We start from the raw sequence: 27,922 nt of genomic DNA on the forward strand, positions 1-27,922 counted from the left end.
ACATTTGGAGAGAGGTGTTGCATTTATTAAACTCTTGTTTATGTTGGGGATGGATTTATTCTGCTCACAAATGATCAGTCATGAAAAAGTGACATTAGTAGAAACTTTCATCCTTTCTGCAATAACTTTGATACTGTGCCTCTCAACCTCAACACCCAATAGCCTTTACATCCAGTTGTATTTATTGTAAAGCGTGGTCACTGGTAGGTTCTTTTTCTTGGGTCTTACACCCTTGATGCAACTGCAACACGCCAACTTTTGTGAACAGCCAAAATGTATTAAGCAAGTACAGTAGAAACTTTCTGAAGGAACCCTTAACACAGTTCGCAGGTTTTGCGAAGCCATGTCAAAGATCTGTCTGAACAAAGGAAACAGTCTTTCCTTTATACAGTACAAGAGTTTCACTTTACAGTCAGTAACGCCCCCAAGATAATCCCCAGCCATTCACCCACAGTACGTGCCACTCAAGTCACAATATGGTGATCACATCATTTCCAGAAGCATTATAGTGTAAATCATCCCATAATAGTCACATCTGTTGTGAATCTTTTTTTTTTAACTTCAGGGAGTAGTCAGAATTTTAATTGCAATGTTCTTATTGATTTTCTGAATAGGGAATGATAATGTAATTCTTTTACTATGAATAACTAGGAATTGGCCATGCAAATTGTTCTGAATGGTGAGGGATGGGAATGGCATTCTATCTTACGTTCCATCTGTAAGACCGGGACATACTGTTTGACCCCCGGGGCATCCAATTTCTTACAGGTCAGCAAAGCAAATTAACCCCTCAACATCTCAACGATCAGTTGATTTGTGCACAGAATTCTCACACAGAGAACCGTGTGGTAAGGATTTTTTTTAGCTTATGATGTTTGTAGGATGAATATTGACCAAGTCAATTTCCAACTTTTTGAAATAGTCCTATGGGATTGGTGTTCAACTGAGTGTCAAAATTAGAGTGGTTCTGGAAAAACACAGCCGTTAGCATCCCACATCAGAAAGGGTTTTTTGCCCGAAACACCGATTTTCCAGCTCCTTAGATGCTGTCTGACCTGCTGATGCTTTTCCAGCACCACTCTAATCTTGACTCTGAACCACAGCATCTGGAGTCCTCACTTTCATCTAGTTCAACTGAGTATGTAGATGCGACTTGAATTTAAAAATCACTTGAAAAATGACACCTCAGACTTTCACCATTGTTGGAGTGTCATTAATCCAATGTACTAAAGTGTTTTGAAATGGTATTTGAACCCATCACCATCTAACATGGATGAATGTGTTATTACTGAAAGAGTTCCAACTAAACTCTGCACAGCAGTATTAAACTAGCTATTCAGGACAGTAACGATGAGCTTGTATTTGGGTGGAGCTGAATTAAACTTTGTCATGATAGCGGTGAGATGTGGACAGTTTTTTTTAGTTCCACCATTTGATTTTAATGACAGGGCGTCCAAGGGCTAAGTTTTAAAAAGGAAAGGCTGACTTAAGTGACCAGTTCCACCATAGAACACACCAGATGGCCTCCTCCTTTAGAGACTGCAATTTCCCTTTCCACGTGGTTAAAGATGCCCTCCAACGCATCTTGTCCACATCCCACACCTCCGCCCTCAGACCCCCACCCCTCCAACCGTAACAAGGACAGAACCCCCCTGGTCCTTAACTACAAACCTTCCCATAAACCAAATCATCCGCTGACATTTCCGCCACTTCCAAAAAGACCCCACCACCAGGGATATATTTCCTTTCCCACCACTTTCCGCCTTCCGCAAAGACCGTTCCCTCCGTGACTACTTGGTCAGATCCATGCCCCCACAACCCACCCTCCTGGCACTTTCCCCTGCCACTGCAGGAACTGTAAAACCTGTGCCCACACCACCTCCCTAATCTCTAACCAAGGCCCTAAAGGAGCCTTCCGCATCCATCAAAGTTTTACCTGCACATCCACTAATATCATTTATTGTATCTGTTGCTCCCGATGCGGTCTCCTCTACGTTGGGGAGACTGGGCACCTCCTAGCAGAGCGCTTTAGGGAACATCTCCAGGGCACCTGCACCAATCAACCACACCACCCCGTGGCCCAACATTTCAACCCCCCCTCCTACTCTGCCGAGGACGTGGAGGTCTTGGGCCTCCTTCACCGCCGCTCCCTCACCACCAGACGTCTGGAGGAAGAAAGCCTCATCTTCCGCCTTGGAACACTTCAACCCTAGGGCATCAATGTGGACTTCAACAGTTTCCTCATTTCCCTTTCCCCACCTCACCCTAGTTCCAAACTTCCAGCTCAGCACTGTCCCCATGACTTGTCCGGACTTGTCCTACCTGCCTAGCTCCTTTTCCACCTATCCACTCCACCCTCTCCTCCCTGACCTATCACCTTCATCCCCTCCCCCACTCGCCCATTGTACTCTATGCTACTTTCTCCCCACCCCCACCCTCCTCTAGCTTATCTCTCCACGCTTCAGGCTCACTGCCTTTATTCCTGATGAAGGGCTTTTGCCCGAAACGTCGATTTCGCTGCACTTTGGATGCTGCCTGAACTACTGTGCTCTTCCAGCACCACTAATCCAGAACCAAATTGAGCCAAGCTCCAGAAATCAATATGTTGTAAACTAACCATGAACTGAAAATAACTTTTTCTTATCAAAAGAGACTGAAACCAGTTAAGTGTAAAAAAAACTGTAATCTTAATTTATACTTGAGTAATGAGATTTGCGTTGGAGATGAATGTCCTGAATGGCATTGTCCAGTTTGGAGGCAATATCCCCAAATGTAGAATGAGTGTGAGCTGTGTTTTAAGCAATCGCCTCGGCACAGCGTTATTAATAAGTTTAGAACAGCGGACTTAGGAGAAGCACTCGGCATGTGCTCAAAGGAAAAAGCAAATGCTGATCTCATGGATTGGAAGAACATCAGAACACTGATCTCAAAGATCTGCAGTATTCAGCTTGCTTGGTCCAGGACCCAGCTAACCAACTATGGTGCTGGTTTATACCTTATACCTCCAGAGCACTATAAGGACTTTAAACTGTTACCTTTTATTTTCCTTTTTGTATTGGAGGTGGTCCCCTTTTTAACTTGTGTTTATATCCTTGCTGCTTTTTTTTTGTCTGGGTTGGGAACTTCCGGAAAAACTTGGAATTGACTTATGTATCCAGTAAACCGGTTAACTGTGTTTAACTGGAATGAAATAGTTTTGTAATACAAAACTATCTTAAATTTTGTTTTGGCTGACTGAGGTGGAAAGTGGGAGCTGATTTAACCCTCTTATTTGTAGCAGGTTTTAAGCTAAAGTTGTGTGGAATATTAAGGTCGTTTTTTTAAAATGAAACTTTAATCTATTTGTAGCTTATTTAACCAAACATATGCAACTGATGTTTGTTGGGGACTGCGCTGGCTAGTTTGCCCGAGTTAAAATCATTTGGGCGTATAGCTAACTCAGTAAGTAGGAACTTGTTTTCCCTTCGCATTGGTATTGTTGCAAATTGTCCTGATAAATTCCAGTTGTAAAGCTTCAATAAAATGTAGTTTTAGTAATAGTCAAATACGAATTTCTATAATAGAGTTAGAGGTAGTGCTGTGGTTTAAGTTAGATATACAAACCAGTTTTGTTTCCAAGGTTGTTCTAATTTATGGGAGAACAACATCAAGTCTCTGACACCACTGCAATCTCATTTCACAAATGAGTCACCTGTGGAATGACAATATAGACTACTTTGCTGAGTACTTGATATAAATTCTTAATTGAAAGTCAGAATTTGATGCATGTTGAAGGTTATTGATCATGTTGCATTACTCTCCACTGTTTGAGAAATGTTATTTTACTACTTCAAGCCGAATGAGCACGAGCACACTTCTTTGGTCGTCACCTATTGAGAAAGGGATGAGGGTCGTACTACTTTCTAGCATTTCAAACAACCGCCTTTAACTTTACCAAAATAACTATCAGTTTTATTTTAGCCAGTGTATGCTAAGAGTCTGCAACATCATTTTTGGATTGCTGCTATGTTTTTTGCCTAAGAGGCAACTTTTAGTTTATTTCCTCAAATCTTAGGTGGCTTTTGATTGAGTTCTCGTCACCTAAAGTTAATTTTGGCTTTAATCAGGATAAATTGCTGCAGAAACTGTCAATGTAACACTTTTCAGTTATTTCAATTCCTGAATTGGAAATTTGTTGTTTCCAATTCCTGTGCCTAAACCTGCGTCAGTTATGCTGAGCATGACGATTACAGATACTTGCTACTGATCAGATAGTGTTAAGGTTCTGTTGTAATTTAATGGTTCTGTTCCTTTGCCTAAAGTCACAAATGGTCATATACTTTCAAATAATTTGAACTCTATATTGTTTTTCTTTGTTCCTGTCTCTCTCTTTCGAAAGGCACAGTGACATTGTTTGGCAGAAAATTATCTCTTATGCCTTGGATCTTTCCAGGGATGGTGTAATGGTTTTCTGTATTTGTGGTTGTGTATCTTTGAAAAGCTTTGGGATAAATATAGAATGTTATAAATAATGGCTACCTTCAGTCTGTAAATGTCTTAAATGAATTTATTTATCCATATACAGAACAACCTCCATTATCCAAATGAGACGAGGGCGGGGAGTATTTTGTTCGGATAACTGAGAGTTTGGATGACGTCCTTTGGATAAGGGATAGAGTTTTTAATGGGACCTTGATCTTGATTGGGTTATGTGAAATTTGGATAATTGATGTTCAGATAATCGAGGTCATTTTGTAATTGAAGAGTCAGTGCAGCATGGTGTCCCCTGGAAACTGATAACTTGATGTCAGGTGCACTTTTATAGTTAACCTGATTGACAGCTTGAGCAGAATACACACAAGTATCACTTTTGTCATATGAGCAAACTCTCAAAGAATACCCGATTATCAATAATACAATACAAATTATCTTTAATTGTTCAACTTTTATATGCAAACATCATTTGAAAGGTTGAATTCATTTTGTGTAAGTTAGTGTTGCTGTACAATTACCAGGATGTACAGTGAAATGGTAAGTTGGAATTATCACTCTAGAATGATACTTAAGTGAGTTTGTGGGCGACACTAGCATTGGTTGACAGTGAGGTGGGAGTGTTAATTACAGTAAGATATAAACAATGGTCAGATGGCTAGACATGTGGCAGATGGAATTTATCCCTGATTGAATATGAGGTGACAGAAGTAAGACAAGGGAGTTCTGAATGATAGGACATGAAGAAGCTCGGAGGCATCTTGGGGTAGTTATCCACAGATCCCTGAAGGTGGCAGGACGGTTTAATGAGGATAATTACGACATATGGGATGCTTACTTTAACTGGTCATATTTTGAGAGCTGTGAGAAACTTTGATGAGACCAGTGCTGGAGTTATACATGCTGTTCTGGTCACCACACTAGAGGGAAAATGTAATTGCACCGGAAGGAGTGCAAAGGTGGTTCACCATGGCATCATCTAGAATGGAGTATTTCAGCTTAGCAAGGCTGGAATACGCTTAGGTTGTTTTACTATGAATCAGAAGGTTGAGGTGTGTTAAATTTCCACAGTGCTGTTGGGAAGCAACTTCATGAATTTTGACCCAGTGACTGCGAAGGAATGGTAACTCCTTGGGAAGGAATGGTAAAGTTTTCAGTTCCATTCATAATTCCTCAGAATATAAAGTGGGCCTTTTTACCATGCAGCACAATTTGGGCAAAATTCAGGCATGGAAGAATGAAGTAACGTTTATACCATGTAAATTCTAGGCAATGACCACCTCCACTAAGGGTCTTGGAAGAGTTGTGTCCAGAGTCGAGAGTGTGTTGCTGGGAAAGCACAGCAGGTCAGGCAGTATCTGAAGAACAGGAGAATCGACCTTTCAGACATCAGGACTCTGATTTCCAGCATCTGATAGGGGCATCAAAAAGTCAGTGTGGACCCACTGGACTGAATGGCCTACTTCCACACTGAGGGCATTGTATGAAATCTGTGGAGCAATTGTTTTTACCAACTTCATTCTTGCTATGTATTGTGCAAATTGTAGCCCCATTGGTTCAAATATGTTTGTCTTGTAATCCAGTTTGTTTAGTAAATGTTAATTCTTGGTGTCAGATTTAGATGATAATTGGCAAGCCACTTGAACATGAAATTGCAACTGAGTCCAGTTCTGTTGGTGTGTCCTTACATTCAGCAGGAGTTGGTGCTTTGTGGTTCTTGACCTTAAGCAGCTATCTCCTGCATCCAACAGATCAATTCTGGAATTAAAACTAGTCTTCTGGTTTGTACAGCTTTGTGCTGCACTGTATAACATTTTATCTGCCTGACCTGCAGAATTGGGATCTGGTGACCTCAGATTTCAGTAGCTAGCCTTGGACAAATATATAAATATAAAGGGCAAAAAGACATGTTGAAACTTAAGGCAAGTTGAGTTTGATACACAAAACAGATTACTCAAATGATTGAGGAAAAAGGCTATTCTTCTTCTTTAATTAACCTAATGTTGAGTGGTCATTTGTTGAGCATAGAAAGTGTGAATTCCATGTGCCACTGTATGGTTTGCTTCATCTGTCTCATTGCACTTTCTGGGAGGAAAAAGAAACCATGTTCACAAGCAAAAGAAATGTAATAGTTAATTTTTGGCCATTAACTGAAACCTTATTTTTGTTGCTGAATATTTAGAAACTTAAAATGGAGAGTTAGGAAGTTCTTTTCTCATGTCATTGTTTGGCCACTAAATAAAGCCTTCGGACTTCTTTTATGTGCTGTTCCTCCTTTGTTTCTCTTGTACACCTCTACCCCACCAAGATAGAAAAAGTGCACTACCCAGTGAGTAACATCAGTCAGTCTCCTGCTCGTTTCAGAAAAAACGAATGTACATTATTCAACCTAGTGGGCTGTAACATTGAGAAATTGGCAAATGTTACGCTCTCAACTGCTTCCATATTTTTGGCAGCTTATATATCTCATTCAATGAATGTTTTTTTATTTAAATTAGTACTAGAATAGGCAGAGGATTTCAGTATAATAGTTATAGAGGAAAATATTTATTTCAGCACGTTCTGGAAAATTGAAGCACTGAGATCACTAATACAGTACCATCTCTTAACTTCAATTCTTGAATTTGCTTTAATGTACGATGCTATCACTGTTCTCTGCTTTCGAAAATAGTTAAAATGTTGCCCGATGGTGTAGGAGGGCAAGCTAGGCTAAAGATAGGTGTATTTGCCTGCATAAAGTGAGCATTATCACATTTTAAACCAAGTCTTAAGTTTTCTGTTTTGTGTATCTCTTCCTACTGACTGGTCCACTGTAGCCCAAATTTTGTAGCTTAAAATTTTGCTTAAATTTCAATTAGAATTGAATTATAATTAATAGTTTTGGTAAATGTTATATTGCAAAATTGAAGCTAATATTGAATTTCATTTCATTTTGTCTTGTGCTTCATTTTGCAGCTGTTTCTGATTGACTTTGGTTTGGCTAAAAAATACCGTGACAACCGGACAAGACAACACATACCATATAGGGAAGACAAAAATCTTACAGGAACAGCACGATATGCCAGCATCAATGCACATCTAGGTATTGAACAGAGGTGAGCATACTATTTGGTTACTTTCCTAAAGCTTATTGTCTTTTGACAGACCTTCAGAGCCATAACAGCACCTGAATAGTTGGTACCCAACTTGTTGACGTGAGAGGTCTGGTAGCATTTGACCTAAATCAACAGATCAGGTAATACCAGGCTGATCAAGTTGATTGCAATGCTGTCTCCATCTTACTGGAATGAAGGTATCCACCTTCGAAGAGTCGCTGGGTTAGGTGATTTGACAATGAAAGTGTCAAGTAAATATGCCCCTGCAGTGCTCAAAGTTAGCTTAAAATTTTTAAAAATTAACATTTGCTCGGAGCAATTTTCTTTGCAGTTTTGCACGCAGGAGGACCTTAATTCTGGGAGTTGTAAGACAACGTAAGATTGTGAACTTGTGACAGCAATTTTGAGTTTAAAGCAGTTGCAACTCATGTTTCCTGCAGCTCTAAGAAATAATTAAATATACAGTGTCACTAGCACAATCAACTACCCCTCCTTTTGGAGAAGCTGGAGGAGAGCTGCCTGTGTGAGCAAGTGCATTACCTATGGTTTAAGTATTTCCACAATGCTGTTGGGAAGCAACTTTGAATGTTGACCCAGTGACCGTAAAGGAATGGTAATTCCAGTTTTCAGTTCCATTCATAATTCCTCAGAATATAAAGTGGGCCTTTTCACCATGCAGCACAATTTGGGCAAAATTCAGGCATGGAAGAATGAAGTAACATTTATACCATGTAAATGCTAGGCAATGACCCACCTCCACTAAGGGTTTTGGAAGAGTTGTGTCCACAGTTGAGTGTGTGTTGCTGGGAAAGCACAGCAGGTCACGCAGTATCTGAGGAACAGGCGAATCGACCTTTCAAGCATCAGGACTCTGATCTCCAGCATCTCACTTTCTCCTTTTCAGAGTTATGGTCCAGTCCCTGTGTTCCTGTATACTTCACCTTGTTTCTTCTTGGTGAAAAGTTATGAATTTAGAGATGTTGTTAAGCAAACTTATTACTTTCCACATGAAAAATCCAATGTGCAGACATTGCACATTGATGTGGGAGTGAACAATCAGGTACAAGTGAAGTGGAATGACTTGTCATGGATAACAGCACCCTTGCTTGTTGGAGCTGCAGGGATCTTCCATGTTTGTGGCATCCTTTAGATTATGAAAATGTTTGCAAAATCAGATATTGAATTAGCTGCCACAGAATACTTAGTCTCCCACCTGTTGTAATTACGGTGTTTAAGTAATTGGTCCATTCGCAATCAAGTGTCTTGTCAATGGCAGTCTTGTATAGGATATTGATATTAGGGTTTCAACAGTGGTAGTGCTGGGAAATGAGGTAGTTAACCCTTAGTAGAGGTAGTTAACCCCGAGCATTTTCATGGCAAAAAGGCCCACTTTAATTTCTCAGGAATTATGAGTGGAACTGAAATCGTCAGCGAAAATCTCCACTTCTGGTCTTGACATGATGAAAAAGTCACTGTTGAAGCAGCTGAGGAGGGTTTAGCTTAAATACTGTCCAGAGACCTTTTAGCAACACCCTAAGCCTGAGATTATTGGTGGTCTTTGTGCTGGTATGCCTGTAGCTGTTGAAAGTTTTTCTGCTTTGATTTCCATTTACTTCAGTTTTATGAGGTCATCTGCTTTGATTTGAGGTTGTAATGAGACTGGAGTTGTGGACTTGGTGGAACCAAGCTGAGTATTACTGAACAGTTGATTATCAAATGGCACTTGCTAGCACTGTCAGAGACAATTTCCATCACTTGCTGTTTGTGAATAGACTGTGCTAGCAATGCTTGAATTGCATTTTTCCTTTCTGTTTGCGACAGATATGAGCAATTTTCTGCTTGACTGGGTAAATCGCAATATTGTACCTATATAGGTGAGCAACTTGTTTATAGAAGCGATTTAATTCTGGAGCATTAATCACTGAAGCTGGGCAGTTGTCTAGCCACGTAGCTTTCCTGTATCTAATGCTGTCAATCGTTTCTTTATCGTGTGGGTGATTTGAATGTTGAGCGAAGGTGAGTCATCCACTCTGGGTGAACATGGTTCCAAATGCTGCAAGCTTGTATTTTGAATTGCTGTGCAGGGCTCTTTGAAGATAAATACATATTTGTGGAAGCATTGCCAGTTTGTTTAATTGTCATCGCAACTCATGATTTGCGATAAGACTTCTGGGATTTATGTTTGTAGAATAATTATCTCTATCTGCTTTCATTTGTAGAACTTGCATGTAGTCACATTTAACTTTCAGTTCAATTGTGGGCATGTTAACAAACTGTATTTTCCTGTTCTCGCATGTGCTCAAATAATAGATTTCTGAAGACAGTTTTGTTAGTGCAAGATTTTTTTCTAGAATAAAGCGAATAAAAGCACAGCTTAGTGAGTATATTATCATGTTAAACTAAACATAATGGTATGATAAGTTTACAGGTTAGCTTTGGTAGTTCAGGCAAAATTTATTTTCATTTTGCTTGATGATACAGCTTGAAAAGCAATCTTTTTGTTTATGAGGAAGAATGTACACCTGGGAAGTTTGTTCTCAATTAGGTGAAGGTGGAGAAAAGAATGTTGGCGATGACTCCTCTCTGCTTGACTCCTGTCTTGACCTCTGTATCCTGTCATATTACTGTGGGTGAGGACAGTTGCCAGCATCTTGCTGGGGAGGAGGTGAAGGATGTGGATGAATTTTACTCGAAAGCCTTTTGACAGATTCTTAGCACTTCCCAAATGATTGAGTCGAAAATCTTAGTCAGACCGATGAAGGCTACATACATGTTATTCCTAGCGTTTGTGTTGGGGTTGCTGAGCAGTGCAAATCATGTCCATTCCTGTTTGGTTGGTAGCCACACTGGATTTCAGGAAGAATTTCTTCAGACGGGGAGAAAGTGCCTAGTGAGGATTTGGGCGATGGAGAATAGGGAGATTCCTCTGGTTCCCACAGTACACTTTGTCTCCTTCCTTCCTAGAAGACAATGGTGATGCCAGCATCCTGAAGGTCACCAGGGGTTTCTTTGTAGTTTCAGATTTTTACACCATGGACAGTCAATGTGGATGAAGGGTAAGCTCTGCTCCTTGAAGTTTGAAAATTTCCACTAGAATCCGGTCTATTTCTGTGTCTAATGGCAGCTTCACCTTCTGACACATGAGTTAGGAGTTGAAGATCATCTTTGTGAAACTGGGTATTTCAACAAACACGTTCTCATTGATTATATTGAGAGTTACAAGTTATTTGAAGTTCTCTTCATCAGAGGTTGATGTTTTCTATCTCTAAAAGGGTTCATCTGTACTCTGCACTGGTTTAAGGCTAAAGGTTATGGATCCATATATTGCCTTTGTGGTACGGAAGAAACCCTGGATATCGGGCTCGTTGGCAAAGAGTTGCAGCTCCTTAACTTTCTCAAGACACCATTAGGCCTTGATTTATCTGGTTCTTTTTTGTAACCCAATGTTTGCTATTTGCCTTCCTGGAAAATAGGAGAACTCTATGCCATTTTGCCTGGCATGGAAAGATTTCCTCTAGGTGAGGTCATGGATGATATGGTCATTCTTGTCAAACCAGTTTTGGCTTTTCCTCGTCTTATAGATGTTTGTTTAGAACTCTTTCCTGAATTTCTTCACTCCATTAAAATGAGCAGGATGTGCAGACTTAAAGTGAGTTCACTGACAGTGAAGAATGTGGCTAAACAATGGCACAATATTAGCATTGGCTTTGTGGTTGCTGTGCCATTACATCGTTGATGAGTGACCATGCTAGTCAAGTATTAGCAATCCAACTATACAGCTTGTCAGATGGTGTGGGTGCAAGGGATGCTGATGTTTCGGCAGATGCCCACTCAGTAGCGAATTGCTCTATGAATGAAAAATAATAAGTTGAGTGGAAATCCAATACGAGAAAGACTACTGGGCTGTTGTAGGTGATTGATAGTGAGTTTAAGATAAACCTACTAGGCCCCACAACGAAAATCCTACTGCAAAGTTTGGCGCAACTCTGACTTAGCCAAAGCAATATAATACCTCAGCCCTTTGTTTACCATAGCATGAGAAATTAATTCCTTTTGCATCCTATAGGTTGTGAAATGTCAATTGATTTTAACTTGCTGTCCTTGTCTTGGATATCGCTCCAGGTCAGTACTCAAGCTGAGTTTCAGTACTTTAAAGTGCTTTCAAAGTAAAATGGTTCAGGGTATTTGTCGGTTTTGTTTGCAATTTCCTCAGATACCAATATCTTTTTTTGCCCAACAGTCGTCGTGACGATATGGAATCTCTAGGATACGTACTGATGTACTTCAACAGAACAAGCCTTCCTTGGCAAGGATTGAAGGTAAATACAGAGGAGATGGAATTCAAATACGTAGCAGCATAGATCAGCCTTAACGTAAATTGCTTTAAGTTGGCACTGTGTACGGTACATCTGATCATCAATATTCAGTAAAATTGTAGCATTTCCAATTTGCAGTTGAGGAAATTAGTTTAAGAATTAACAGCAGGGGTATGGATCAGATGAGCCTTTAGTCTTAAAACGATTAAAACAATTCTTGCTGATTTTCACCCTCCACTCCACTTCACTTTCTGGTCCGTTTGATTCCCTACGGAACCGAAAATACATCCATTTCAGCCTTACATATACTCTGTGATGGAGAATCTATGAACTATCTCCACCTCAGTGATTGACCCTAATGAGTCTGTGGTTCTGAGCTCTAAATTGTTAGCCAGGATAATGTCTGCCATGTCAAGCCATATCTTGCATGTTTCCATGAGATTAGCGCTCATTCACTCTTACTGCCAAAACGCAAGCCCAACTTCTTCAATTTACTGCAGGGCAACCTTATCATTGCAAGAATGTAACTCATGATCTCTTCCTAGGAAGTACATCCTTTTTTAAATTTGGGAGTTACATCAACACAGCACTCCAGATGTGGTCTCACCCAAGCACTATGCAATTATAGCAAGACTTCGTTCTTCTACTTAGTCTCCTTGTGATGATAAAACTTGGGTTTGTTTTTAAATTCCATGACGAGTACTGAGGAGCTGGTATGCAGATTTGGTGTTTAGGTTTTATAAAGAATAATCCACAAGGATATAATTTTTTTTTGGAATGATGAAGGTAATGTATAAAGACATTTTTGTTTATGACTATTAGGACAAGCCTTTGAAACTTGCAGATCAAATCCGTAAGAAGCTGCTGCTCAGGCATTTCATATGAAGTATTTACCAATCAGCTAATCACACATGCCAGCATCTTCAGAGGATGTGTGAAATATGCATCAGGTGCAGATGTGATCTGTTTGTCACTAGTTGCATTTCCTCCAACTTAAGTTGATCATTTTGAAAAAAAGCAAAATACTGTGGATGTTGAAAATCTGAAATAAACACAGTGCTGGAGAAACTGAATAATCCTACTGGATGTTTTTTTTTCAACTGATGTCCTGCTACTGTTTGTAAATATTCTTGAGATCTATCAATACATGGCAGACAAGCATGGCATATATTATCCTCACATCTACTGTAGGTTGTCATAGTCCAAGCAGACCATAGGAATCTCATAAAAGAGACACCAATGGTAGTGCACCATAGTTCAAACAAGGGGAGAGACTGAGAAATAGTCCTTCATGGTAACTTCTGCTGGTATGCTTTTGGTATTGTACTGCATCATAAATGGACAGTTCAGCCACCCTGAGCTAACAGTTTCTGACTAATTATCCTACCCTTGCACTTAGTCTTTCTCGGATCATTAGCTGCTTTGCTTTCTATGTACCAATGTGATATGCATCTGGAGTGCCTTCTCTGGTGAATACCTAAAGCATATGTAAATGCAGTCCACTTGTGCATAAATTGCTGTTTGCATTTTGAATACAAGTAAGTCGCTATTTTTCCAGATGCTAGTAATTTTAAGGGAAGATAAAAATTGTGGTTTTTGATTTATTTAGATCGAGATAGAAACTGCATTTGTATGATAAAAGCATTTTTTCAAAAGCATTTATTACTTGAAACAAATATATAAACATTTTTGTTCTGAAGATTTGTTAAACCAGTTGAACCAGATCTTATCAGAAATGGTATTTGTTCTGCAAAATAAATTTAAGTGCTGACATTTTGCAATAGCACATTTGTTCTACCTTTAAAATATTTGAAAGCCTCAATCCTTTGAAAATACAGTTGCAGTGGTTGATATCATTCATAAGCAAAGATGGGAAACTGCTTTCAAGTATGTGGACAAAATTAAAAATCTCAACTCTGGTATAGTTCAACAGGTTTATTCAGAGGCACTAGCTATTGAAGTGTTTCTTCAGGAGAATGCTAGTGGCTCAAATAAACCTTTTGGACTGTAAACCTGATGTTGTGTAATTTTATAACTTTGTCCACCCCAGTCCAACATCGGCTGGTACAATTCTGTAAATGATACTTGGCATATTTTATTTGGCCATGAGTATGAATTTTTGACACGTGCTCACATCATGTGACAGACCTCAACACCTATGTGAATTTGAAATGATTCCAGCCGTCCTTTTAACCAGGCAAGATGGATTAATGTGCCACTACCATGACATCAATAGCATTTCATGTAATTAGAAGTTGTTGTTGATCATCTAATAAGTAATTGACAGTCTAGACAAGTTTGTTTTCAGTTGTTTATTTTCTTTTAAGTTGTATCTTCTAAGAACCTGAGTTCACTTTGGATTAACAGAATTGTTAATTTTGTATTTGTATAAATCAGCTTTGACAGTACACTTGTTCAGTTGATGTTTTTTTTTAAATGGATATCTTCCCTTGATGGGTAAACAGTGAGAATGTAACATGAGGTTAAGGACATAAGGCTGTGACCAATTAGATAATTAAAATTTGTATAACCGGATGCTTCCTGACTTGTTTCAGTATATATTTACAAATATGAACTTTTCTGTAATTAAAAATAGCTATAAACGTTGATATTAAGCCAGATTATTTTTCAGAACTACTTCAGAACCGTGTTTTTCTACTTGAGATATAACAAATTGGCTTAATGTTTAATACTTGTTTTCTTTAATTTTTGAGCAATTTTTGCATGTTTATTCCACAGGCAGCCACAAAGAAGCAGAAATATGAGAAGATTAGTGAGAAAAAGATGTCCACGCCAGTTGAGGTATTGTGTAAGGTAGGTTTTGATTCTAAGTTTATTTGAATCCACTGTTAAAATATTCTTTTAAACTATGATTTTTAACTACGTTTGAAATCTTTTAACTAGGTACCTTAATTAAGATTAACTGTCACTTTGAATGGCAGTGGGCATCAGCTGGCAATAAAAGGAAATGTAGAAAAAATAAACTTGTTTTGTACCTTTGGAAAGGGATTCTCATTAATTGGAGAAATTAGTTGAGTACAAGATTAACTCTTCCTTTTCTATATTAGGGGTTCCCTGCTGAGTTTGCAATGTACCTGAACTACTGTCGTGGACTACGTTTTGAAGAAGCACCAGATTACATGTATCTTCGACAGCTTTTCCGCATTCTTTTCAGGTGAAGTGAAGTCAATATTGCATTTTTTCTGTCATAATGCGATGGAGGAATTAACATTAAGTGGCTTTTCTATATTGCTTTTGAGAAACTATATAAAATAATTAATATCAATGAGGGATACATCAGGTTCCAAGCAATCAGTTGTGATAGAGGACACTCCAGTCAGAGGCACAGACAGGTGTTTCTGCGGCCAGCAAAGAAAATCCAGAATGGTGTGTTGCCAGATTCAAGGGTGTCTGAGGGTGCTGAATGTTCTCAAAGGGGAGAGGGACCAGCAGGACGTCATTGTACACATTGAAACCAACTGCATAGGAAGGGAAAAGGATGAGATTCTGAAGAGAGAATACAGAAAGTTAGACAGGAATTTAACAAGGAGATCCTAGAGGGTAGTAATATCTGGATTACTCCTGATGCTACGAGCTAGTGAAGTTAGAAACAGGAAGATAGAGCAGATGAATGCATGGCTGAGCTTGTGCATGGACGAAGGCTGCACATTTTTGGATCATTGGAATCTCTTCTGGGGTGCAGGTGACTTGAACAAGAAGGATGGATTATGTCTGAATTGGAACTGTCAGGGAAATAGACTGTCAGGGAAATTTGCTTGAGCTGCTCAGGTGGATTTAAACTAACAAGGGGGATGGGGGAGAACCCAAGGAAATAACGAGGAAAGAGATCAATCTGAGATTGGCACAGTTGGGAAACTGAGTCAAACATTCAGGGCACGCAGGGATGAAGCAGAGAACCAGGTAGGATTGATAAATTAAACTGCGTTTACTTCAATACACGGGGCCTAATAGGGAATTTGGATGAACTCTGGGCATGGTTTGGAACATGGGATTTGGTTATCATAAGAATTACAGAAACATGACTCAGGGATGGACAGGACTGCCGCCTTAATGTTCCAGGATATAAATACTATAGAAAGGGGGGCAAGAGGGGAGGGGGAGTAGCGTTTCTTTATGAAGGGATAGCATTACTGCTATACTTAGGGAGGATATTCCTGGGAATACATCCATGGACGTAGTTTGGGTGGAACTGAAGAAATAGGAAATGGGTGATCACCTTATTGGGATTGTATTGTAGCCCCCCCCCAACCCGAGTCCGAGAAATTGAGGAACAAATTTGTAAGGAGACTTCGGCTATGTCTGAATAATTAGGGTGGTTATGGTAGGAAATTTTGACTTTCCAAACATAAACTGGGGCTGCCATAGTGTTAAGAGTTTGGATTGAGAGGAATTTGAGATTCAGTATGTGGATCTACCTACTGGAGAAGGTAGATCCACATCTTGACCTGTTCTTGGGAAACAAGGCAGGAACAGGTGACTGAGATGGGGGAACACTTTGTGGCTAGCAACTATAAATCTGTTCACTTTAAGATAGTGATGAAAAAAGATAGACCAGATCTAAAAATTGACGTTCTAAATTGGAGGAAGGCTTATCTTGATGGTATTAGGCAAGATCTTTCAAAAACTGATTGGGGGCAGATGTTTGCAGGTAAAGAGATGACTGGAAAATGGAAAGCCTTCAGAAATGAGATAACGAGAGTCCAAAGACTGTATATTCCTGTTAGTGAAAGGCAAGACTGGTAGGTGTAGGGAATGCTGAATTACTAGAGAAATTGAGGGTTTGGTTAAGACCAAGAAGGAAGTACATAACCAGCATAGAGAGGACAGATTGAGTGAATCCTTGGAGTACAACAGCAATAGGAATGCACTTAAGAGAGAAATCAGGAGGGCAAAAAGAGGACATGAGGTAGCTTTGGCAAATAGGGTTAAGGAGAATCCAAAGGGATTTTACAAATACATTAAGATCAAAAGGGTAACAGCCCCAACACCTTCAGTACCCACCTTTGCCTAGAGAATATGCCCCCTCAAAGATCAGCAAGGCAGTCTGTTTGGAGCCACAGGAGATGGGCGATATTAAATGAATTATTCTTCTTCCGTAGTTACTGTGAAGAAGGACATGAGAGATATAGGATGTAGGGCAATAGGCAGTGACATCTTGAAAAATGTCCATATCACAGAAATGGTGGTGCTGGATGTTTTGAAACTCAAAGGTGGATAAATACCCAGGACCTAATCAGGTGCGCACTCCTCTGTGGGAAGCTACTTAAATTATTGCTGGGCCCCTTGCTGAGATATTTGTGTCATTGATAGTCAAGGTGATGTGCCGGAAGACTGGAGGTTGGCTAATGTGGTGCCATTATTTAAGAAAAGTGGTAAGGACGAGCCAAGCAACTATAGACTGGCAAGCCTGACATTGGTGGGGGCAACTTGTTGGGGAGAATCCGGAGGGACAGAATTTACATGTACTTGGAAAGGCAAGGACTGATTAGGGATAGTTAGCATGGCTTTATGCGTGGGAGGTCATATCTCAAACTTGATTGAGTTTTTGAAGAAGTAAGAAAGAGGATTGATTAGGACAGAGTACTAGACATGATCTATATGGATTCCAGTAAGGTTCCCTATGGGAGGCTGGTTATCACTGGTAGATCTCTTGGAATACAGGTAGAATTAGCCATTTGGATGCAGAACTGGCTCGAAGACAGGAGACAGAGGGTGGTGGTGGAGGGTTGATTTTCAGACTAGATGCCTATGACCAATGGTGTACCACGAGGGTTGATGCTGGGTCCACTCTTTTTCATTATTTACATAAATAATTTGAATGTGAACATAGGTATAGTTAGTAAGTTTGCAAATGACACCAAAAGTGGAAGTGTAGTTGACAGCGAATAATGTTACCTCTATACAAAGGGATCTTAGTCAGGTAAACCGTGGGCTGAGGAGGGGCAGATGGAGTTTAATTTTGATAAATGTGAGGTTGTGCATTTTGGGTAAGCAAATCTTAGCAGGACTTATACACTTAGTGGTAAAATCCAAGGTCGTGTGGCTGAACAAAGACTTCAGAGTGCAGGTTCGTAGCTCCTTGAAAATTGAGTCGCAGGTAGATAGGATAATGAAGAAGACATCTGGTATGCTTTCTTTTATTGGTCAGAACCTTTATTGGTTGCAGCTGTACATGACATTGGTTAGTCCACCTTTGGAGTATTGCATGCAATTCTGGTCTCCTCCCTATGGAAGGATGTTGTGAAACTTAAAGGGTTCAGAAAAGATTTACAAGGATGTTGCCTGGTTTGGAGCTATAGGAAGAGGCTGAATAGGCTGAGAGGTGTCCTTATGGAGGTTTCTAAAATCATGAGGGCATGGATAGGATAAATGGACAGTCTTTTCCCTGGGGCGGGGGGAGAGGGGGAGTCCAGAACTAGAGGTTTAAGGTGAGCGGGGAAAGGTATAAAAGGGACCTCAACAGGATGGTGTGTGTATGAAATAAGCTGCCAGAGGAAGTGGTGGAAGCTGGTACAATTATAGCTTTTAATAGGCATCTGGATGGGTATATGAATATGAAGGGTTTGGAGGGAAATGGGCCAACTTTGGCCTTCCATACTTATTCTGTGTTTTAAATGTCTCTCTCTGCTTCTGATTTGTACCCGAATGCCTCTTCCCATTGTCCCTGCCAAAATATATTGTGTTGCAGTTTTGTGTTAAGCTTAACTATATTTCTGCAGTTTACCCATTTAAAGTGCATTACTATATTTTGTCTTGTGATCTGCATATTTGGAAATTTTCCTGTATACCCATGTCCAGTTAATATTTCAAGAACAGTGATTCTAATATTGAGACAGAGTATATCTTTGTACTTTGTCTTCCAGTCTTTTAAAAAGATTGAGAGCTTCTTTCACTAATATTTATACATTATTTTAATCCCCTTGGCTCCAGATTTTCTAACCAATCTGTGACACTATCAAATGCCTTTTGAAAGTATCAATATAGAAGTACACTCAACTCTCCAAATTGTTCTCTAAAGTAAGGTGGTGGGGGGAGATACAGTTGCAGGGAAGTTAGATCTGGCTTGCCTTTCAGAAATCCATTCTGGGTGTTCACCTTAAGTATCTTTCTGCATAATTTTGGCCTGAATTATTGGTTCACAATTTCCATGGCACTTAGGCTGGGCTGTAGTTTCTGGTTTTGTCATTCTCCCCTGGCTTGAATAGAGGTGAATTTGGTGTCTTCCAGTCCTGTGACCCCACTAATGAAGACTGGAAAATTCTGCTTTGTTTGTTCTTCACTTCATCCATAGGTAACAACAATTGCTTTCCATTCAGAGTAACTTTTCTACTTTGAGCATTTTAAAGTACCTCCTTTTTATTTGTTTTTCCTCCTCTTTGGTGCTGCATCCTTTCCTGTACCATCGGCAGCATTCCCTTTCTTGATAGTAGTGAATGACTAGATGACTGTAGATATCTGGATTTTTCTTTCACAGTTTGCTATTTTACTGAGAGCTATTCCTGGTGTTGGAGAAGTTTTAATTTTGCAATTGATTTTTTTCACAACTGGGAATTCTCAACATTTTCTAATCGTACAACATTTGATGTTTCCTATTTTTTCTTTAGAACCTTAAATCATCAGTATGACTACACCTTTGACTGGACAATGTTGAAGCAAAAGGCAGCACAGCAGGCAGCTTCTTCTAGTGGGCAAGGGCAGCAAGCACAGACCCCCACAGGCAAGCAAACTGAAAAGTCCAAGAGCAACATGAAAGGTAAGTAGTCTTTTGAAAATAAAACTAAATTTTTAGGGAGTGATGTATATAATCTCATCCTAATTTGGAAATAAAAATGTATTTTGGATATTGTTGGGGGAAGGAAGATTATGGCTCCGTACCTTGTGTGAATTGTCCTTTCGAAATTGTTTCAGAAGAATGTAATCAGCACCCTAGGATTGCCCTGCTGTTCAACAGTATCATGGCTGATTTGCCTCGGGCCTTAACTGCTCTTTCATGCCAGTTCTGCATGGCTGTCAACACCCTAGTTGAAAGAATCTTGTCTACCTTCCCTTTAAATACTTTGTGATCTAGACTCAGCAACTCTCTGGAATAGAGAATTCCATGTATTCACTACCCTCTGGAATAAGAATTTCCTTCACATCTCTGTTTTAAATTTGTTCCCTGTACTGTAACTACGTCTCCTGGTTCAAGATTCTCCCAACTAGTGGAAAGATCTCGACATCTACTTAGTCAAATTCCTGAGAATTTTGTCTGTGCTGATAGATCATTCCCCATTCGTGTAAACCCTAAAGAATAAAGGCTGAACCTGTTGCCACTCTTGATATGTCAACCCTTTCATACCAGGAATTATCCCACTGTGAAAGTCTTCGGAACAGTCTCCAGTGCTCGTGTATCATTTTCTAAAATGCCGAAATAAAAACTGTACACATACTCTAGGTGTGTACTCACAAACTTTCTGCATAATTGTAACAAGATTTTCCTGTTTTTAAACCTCAATCCCCTACCAATGAAGGTCAAAATTCCAAAGTTATTTGTTGCATTTGTATGCTAATCTTTTGCATAGAATCCCTACAATGTGGGAATAGGCCGGCCCAACAAGTCCACATCGATTCTCCAAAGAGTAACCCACCTGAACCCGTTCCCCATTACTTTACATTTACCTCTGACTAATGCACCTAACCTACACATTCCTGAATACTAGGGGCAATTTAGTATGGCCAATTCACTGTAACCTGCACATCTTTGGATTGTGGGAGGAAACTGGTGCACCCAGACAAAACCTACGCAGACACGGAGAATGTGCAAACTCCACATACAGTCGCCCAATTTTGGTGTCAACTGCAAACTTACTATCTAAACCTCTTATGCTCGAATTCAAATATTTTATATAGATGATGAAAAGTAATGGACCCAGCACTGATCCTTGTGGCACTCCATTGGTCACAGGCCTTCAGTCTGAAAAACAGCCCTCCACCACCACCACCCTCCTCTGCCTTCTACCTTTTGAGCCTGTTCTGTATCCAATTGGCTAGTTCTTCCTGTATTCCATGAGATTAACCTTGCTAACCAGTCTACCATGAGGAATCATGTCTTTCTCCATATAGATCACGTCTACTGCTTTGCCCTAATTAATACTCTTTGTTACTTCAAAAAACTGAATCAAGTTTGTGAGACATGATTTCCCACGCACAAACCCATGTAGACTATCCTTAATCAGTCCTTGCCTTTCCAAATACATAAGTCTCCGCCCCCAGCCCCTCTCCGACCTATCGCTGTCACCCTCTCCTCCTTCCACCTATCGTATTCCCAGCGCGTTTGGCACACCAGCCTCATTCCTGAAGAAGGGCTTCTGCCCAAAACATCGATTCTCCTGCTCCTTGGATGCTGCCTGGCCTGCTGCGCTTTTCCAGCACCACACTCCTCACCACCTATTTCCCTACATTTCATATCTTACATGTCTTTTTCCACAGTAAACACTGATGTAAAATACTCGTTTAGTATCTCCTGCGCCTCCACATAAAGGCTACCTTGCTGATCTTTAAGGGTCCATAAACACTCCCTAGTTACCACCTTGTCCGTAATGTATTTTTAAAAACCTTTTGAATTCTCCTTAACATTATTTGCCAACGTTATCTCATGTCCCCTTTTTGCTCTCCTGAATTTCCTCTTGCATATACTCCTACTTGCTTAAGTCCTTCCACGGCTTCAAAACCACAACCACATCCACTGCCCCCCATCCCCTCATGATTCAACCCTCCCCCCAGTTCCGCAACCTTCGCAATGTCTCTGCTCTTGTCATTCTGATCCGTTATGCATATATCATTTGATTATTGGTGCCACAGTTTAAGTTGCCTCAGCCCTCCAGCTTTGGAGTACCATTCCTGCATCTTTCCATTCCTCTGCTTATCTTTAATCCTAACTCTTTGACCATGCTTATGGTCCTCTGACATAATGTCCCCTTGTCTAGTTTTGTGTCTTAATCACATTCTGCCTGTGAAACACCTTGAGATATTTTATTAAAATGTCCTATAAGTATATTTTGTCATTCATAATCTTAGAAATAAAAAAACCTTTCCAAGAAGGAAACGCCTACTAAAATCTGCTATTTTCCTAATGTTGACGTGCTTTTAGGTGTTTCGTCCTTTTACTTGAAATCTTGCACTTGTTTGCCTTTGTCCATATTTATTGTTCCCTAATGAATTGCATAGAAAAGAGTATGATTCACATGAATATGGTAAATAGTAATGCTGTTGACTATATTGAAATGCAGGCTTAAGTTTGAATCTGGTCTGCAGTCAAAGAACGAATGTAGGTTATATATAATCAGTGATACACAGATCTTTTAAATGACTCAGCCTTTGTTTTCTACAGGTTTCTGATCTCAAGGTTGAAACGAAGAAGCAAAACAGCATGTGAGAGCAGGTTGCCTTTTGTCACTCCCCTTTGATTTTTGTTTCACATGTACATGCCATTCAGTGGACAACCATAAACTGATGAATTAAACTCAACTGGATACAGCAAACTCTGGGAAGTGCTTATAAAAACTGTACCTACAACTGTAGCAGCTTTTAATCAAACTAATTCCTGGAAAAGCGCAATTTCATCTTTCAAAATAGAGCATCTGAAGCATTTTTGCTGGTGTTCAGTTTTCTTTATTCAATAAATGGGATGTATGAAAGTGGTTGACACATGGAGAGAAAATAACATTGTGCATTTGCCAATTTTTTTCTTTTTTTTGTTTCTCTACTGCCTGACAGTAAAAGGATGTTTAAGTGGCACATAGGAGCTGTTCCATAAGCAGTTTCTAAATTTCACCGAATATGTACTTGAAGGGTACACAACATAACTTACCTTTTCCCCTGTACTGTTCTAAATGTGCTGTTGATTAACAGAAAATGATAAATACTAAAGGCTGGGAGTTCTTTTAAAGCACCTGCAACCAGTAGTAAACCAATAGCAACCAAAGAATTAATATTTTCTGTTGGAAGGACTCTGCCTGCTGTCTTATGCTGGAGTGGTACCTAATGTGAAGAAATGACAAAAGTAGTGACTACTAGATAATTCTAGAACTCTGCATTAAGTATATTGTACATGGTTAAAAGAAAAGCTTAGTCATCGCAAGCTTAGCTAACAACATGAGACTGACCTTGTATGTAAATTGCTTAGATAGCATTGTAATCACTGTATACATCTACTCAAATGAGATTTACGGTGTTTTTGGACGTCAGCTTTGTTGTTTACATGTTACTGAATAAGAAGACACTTCTTGTAAAAGACTAGGGTTATTTTATATTGCTGTGCTGAAGTTCCCTGTTTGCAATGCAACTTTCCTCAACTTTCACTTTTTTAAACAAAAAAATCAGCAAACTTTCAAAAGCCAGTTAATTTAAAGATGTTGCATTTCTTCACAGAGCTTTAGATTTGTAGACAGATGTACCTTTCTCCTTTTTTTGATACGGTGGTTATTTTGTAATTTTTTTTGGGGGGGGGGCAGCATTCGCTTTTGTTCTTGCTGCAGTAAATTGGTTATAGAATATGTATCCAAGATGGAGCCTCTGCAGCTACTAAGCAAATACCATTGACATATACAATGGTTGAACTTTGGAGTTTCTTTGAAATTTAAAAAGCGTGTTGGAGGTTTTTTACTTTACTTTTTGATCTTGTAAAATGAATGAAAATGAACTGATGTTTTGCAGTCAAGGTGTACAGTGCAGAAATGGCAACTGTTGCTGGCTGCGATTCTGGCCCAGCTGAAATCTTTTATTGCTGGAAGTACTTCAACAGTGTAATTTATTCCTTTTTAGCATGTAAGAATAAATTAAAAATTACTTGTCGGAATCACCTGACCAGTCTTAGTTTTTGCAAATTCATTGTGTATGTACTGTCAAAGATGTAAAATTTGAATTTCTAACACTTATGCAGATGTTAAATTGCTTTAATTTGAATTAAGCTGGTTTTCCCTACAGTTTATCACATGGTATAGTATTCCTTCTGTCATTAAGTTTTGAAGCAGATTTTTGAAGGAGGTGTAGAATATCTATTATTTACTCTCTTTATGGAAGAAAATTAGTTTTACATTTTTCAGATTTTACTAATGGGTAGCATGGATATCTTTTGAGTATAATTTATCCGTGCTACCCTGGTAGAGTACAGTCTTCAATTAGTAACTCTAAAAGCAAGCCAGTTGGTGTAATAAACCTTTTTATAACAGCTTCTGTGTGCACCGATCCAAAGTCAATATAGCTTGAATGTCTAGTTTGTAATAGCACCGCCTGTGTTTTGCAGGGAGCAACCCAGGATGCTCCTGCTTAATGACCTGACTAACATGACCTGTTCGGAGAGAGTTAACTTTTCAAAGGTGTCTCTGGGAAGTAAAAATCACACCTGCATTGAAATGTCAAGGAAACAAAGCCTTTTACTGCTTAAAAATAGCACGTCAAATCCTGAGGGAGTACTACCATGTCTTCCCTATTATATCATCTATTATCTTTGGCTCTTGTTTTAAACGGAACTGTTTTATTTTGTACGTTCAGATAGATGTATTTGTTAGTATTTGTTCTGGATGCACATTCTAATGTTGCAGTGCTGTTTATTCCCAGTGTTGACCAAGACACTGAATTCAGTCTTTAAGCTGGAATTTGGCATAAATATTTAAGTAATTGGCGTAAATAATGTCTATTAATTTTTGAAATTTGACAGCTGTGTGTGTACAGAAGTGAAGTGCATGTCCTCCAGGTTGACTACGTTGGCCCTTGATCAGGAGTATTTAACATTGTAAATACTGATTTTTTTAAACAGCTGGAAACATGAGTTACTTGTTGTAAATTTTGTACAGGTTCATACATTGATAGTCAAAACAGGTTTGCATTTTATCAAATTACTACTTGCTTTACTTTTTGTTTTTTCGTTCCCATGTGCTGCAACAAAAAGTCAATGTAAAGACATTGAGCAAAACTGAGAGTTTGCTAACTGAAGATCTCTTTTTAAAAAGAGAGTCCTATGCAAAGTGATAGCTTAGTGAAGATTGCCAATAGCAGTGAATATTAAAGAGTGATACTGCCAAATAGTAATTTTCCTCCTATTCCCTGTTTGAAAGACTGAGTGACTGCTTTTTCATCATTTTTTGATCTTCTCCGTTTTGTTTTTCAGAATGTGAGTACAATAATGGATTTTGTATATTAAATATCTGTATATACTGGGATGTTGTGACATCAAATGTTGAGAAAGTAACGTTTGCCAATTAGCTTTCAATTTTTTGAAGTGTACAGCTGTATTACTTCTGTTGCATCTATTTCAAATCTGAAATAAAATACACATTTTGAATTAACATGCAAGAATTCCGATATTAACCTGTACACATTGATAAAATTGGGGTGTTCAGTGCATGCCAGTTTAAGATCAGTTGGATTCTGTCCTTGGGCATGGGATTCCAGCACAAAATACATCAGATTAGTGTTTGAAAAACAACTTGGTTACATGAAAATGTTATTCAGGGCAGCGCTGAGCTTTCATAAGTGGACTGTTTGTTTTGCTGTGCAAATTGGCTGGCAGTGTTTCTATTTTTATAGTAATTATACAGATTGTGGATCTCTAATACAGTGTGTTTTAATTTCGGCATTGCATAACTTGATCCTCCAGTGTATTTTTTTGTAATTATGTATTACAAGTAATGTTAGAATTCGTGTGAAGAGAAGAATTGCTAATTGGCACATATCATTTCTTTTCCTATGTCTACAGTAGTCTTAAAAATGATCAGAGGGTGAGAAATACAGATCCAATGGAAGTCTAGATTATGGAAAGTAACTGTCAAGCAAGTCAAAGTTTGTTTATAACAAGATTAGAAATTCGAATTATACAAATCTATCTTCAAGATGCAAGTTGGTTTGTAAAAGCAGAATATTTCTGCACGGTAATTCCCAGAATGTACATGTCGAATTAGAATTTTATCTGATGCCATTCCACCAGTGTTATGATACCAACCACATGATTGGCTTATGGCAATTTGGTAAAATTGTTCCTGCTAGAGCTATTTTGTGCAATATGAAAATTCAGATGGTAAGTGCATTTTCAATTGTGTATAAATAGATTTACACAAGTTTCTGAAAATCTCATGTAGCTTTTTGGTGATCACAATTGAAAAATGTTTTAAGAATGCGTTTGCTTTTTCACTTGGGAATGTATCTATCTTTTGAGAAATAATCTGAATTATTGATAAATGTAACAAAGTGCATACTTTAATTTGGTTCAATATATCTTTAGGATTTAATGCCGTTATTCCAAATATCTTCAGGATATACATATCCAGCATCAAGCAATCTTTGCACTTGCAAATTACATTACAATGTATTTTCTGTAATTTTTCTTCATTAAATTACTTGAATGTAATATCTATTGCTGTTTGCTAATGTTTGCCAGCTATGAATAGCATTAATGTGTTTGTCGCAGTTTTGGTGTTTTCAGAGTGTCAGTATTAAATGTACCAAAAATACCCCTTCTGACAAAGGTCACAATCTTGGAGCATTAATCTTGTTTGTTTTTGTCTATGTAGATGCTGCCGAATCTGAGCTTATTTTTTGTTTTCATTTCAGATTCTCAGCATGTGCAGTATCCTGCTTTTCAAAGTATTTTAGTTTGATTGCTCTGAACGATTGTGTTTGCAACTGAATAATCAAAATCATTTAGACTCCGCGTTTTATGTATAATTAACGTGATTTTGTAATCTTAGAAATGCATTTTTAAAGTATCGTTTTGAAAACCAGTGATTGTTGGACCATTCTGGAATTAAAACCTAACTTTCATTTTGCAGAATCTTGGCAGGAATGGATGCCTCTTCAAACACTTCCAAAGAATTTAAATTATAAAAAAGCTAACTGAATTTGCATATTGTAGAACTAACCTCAAGTAATATTAACTAGTTACGTGTTTTTGGTGTTACACAATGGTTCTACAGCAGAGAACACATTCATGAAATAAACTGCTTTTGAGAAACTTGATTATAATTTAATCACTTGGTCATACGAGCTGCATTTATTCAAATTTAAATTTCCTGTGCAATTTTAAATGTAAACTGTAAAAGACGTGCAAATGTATTCATCGAGCTTTTTAAAAGACTGACATTTGTACAATATGTTATACAGCCATTTTACATTACATTCTTGAAGACTGGTGCCTCCTTATCCTAGAATAAGACTCTTTACTTCTGGACTGTAACACCTCTTTAGGTCTGTACATTACAGGATACTAAATACAAGTCTGTGATATTGTCTGCCCTGCTGTCAGACATCAGTTTCTTTATCTTTTGCACATTTCATTAACTTAATGACTGCTTTGTGATGTTGATTGAGGGATAAATATTGATTTGGGCACCTGGGAGTATCCTGCTATTTGAAATGGTGCCATGATTTTTCTTCATCCACCCAAATACATGGAAGGTAGTATTCCCTGAATATGGTACAGGAGTGTGTACTTTGCATTTTCGTGCAACAACCCTGGAGTGGAATTTGATCTCAACCTTGTCATTTAGAAACACTGCCAACAAGCACTAATGTGCAAAAATAACACAATGAAGAAAATGAAGGACAATTGAGAAGAAAGGGCACTATAGATTTTTGGAGGGCAATGCGTACAAGAAATGGATTGGAGTCTAAATATTTCTTTATATATAAATTGAACTAAAGCGTTATTGCAAACTTTAATATAAAATCAATAGTTTTTTCTCCACCCAAAGGAGCAAAGCACTAATGTTTTGTGGCTATATCACATACCTCAGGAATCAGAAGTATTCTGTTATGAACATGAGTTGCAGCCTTGTATTGCTCGTGCAATATTTTATATTCAAGTAGCCTTTGCAAGCACTAACATCTCTTTGGAGTGTTCTGAGCGTACAGGGTTTTTGCATTTGTGATTGCTGATGCTATGTTAAATCTAAAGCTTGCATGGAGGCACAGTTTGCACAGCTGCTAATTTGAGTCAGAATGATTGTCATGTGTGAGGTATGCTCTTGAGATCTTTATCCCAGTTTA

General features: G+C 38.7%; 1 protein-coding gene across 2 annotated transcripts in view; it reads left to right on the top strand.

Moving 5' to 3' along the window:
- csnk1a1 (casein kinase 1, alpha 1) overlaps nucleotides 1-23,738 on the top strand; it is a 51,729-nt gene extending 27,991 nt beyond the window's left edge. For both annotated transcript variants that reach the window (XM_060837123.1, XM_060837121.1), the window contains 6 exons: nucleotides 7,426-7,565; nucleotides 11,806-11,884; nucleotides 14,621-14,695; nucleotides 14,950-15,056; nucleotides 19,507-19,655; nucleotides 22,272-23,738. In XM_060837123.1, the coding sequence (XP_060693106.1) occupies nucleotides 7,426-7,565; nucleotides 11,806-11,884; nucleotides 14,621-14,695; nucleotides 14,950-15,056; nucleotides 19,507-19,655; nucleotides 22,272-22,279 (558 nt within the window). In that variant the 3' untranslated portion in view covers nucleotides 22,280-23,738. The remainder of the gene's footprint in view (nucleotides 1-7,425; nucleotides 7,566-11,805; nucleotides 11,885-14,620; nucleotides 14,696-14,949; nucleotides 15,057-19,506; nucleotides 19,656-22,271) is intronic.
- The last annotated feature ends 4,184 nt before the right edge of the window (nucleotides 23,739-27,922 follow it).

The sequence above is a fragment of the Hemiscyllium ocellatum genome, chromosome 16 (genome assembly GCF_020745735.1).
Source record: "Hemiscyllium ocellatum isolate sHemOce1 chromosome 16, sHemOce1.pat.X.cur, whole genome shotgun sequence".
Lineage (NCBI taxonomy): Eukaryota > Metazoa > Chordata > Chondrichthyes > Orectolobiformes > Hemiscylliidae > Hemiscyllium > Hemiscyllium ocellatum.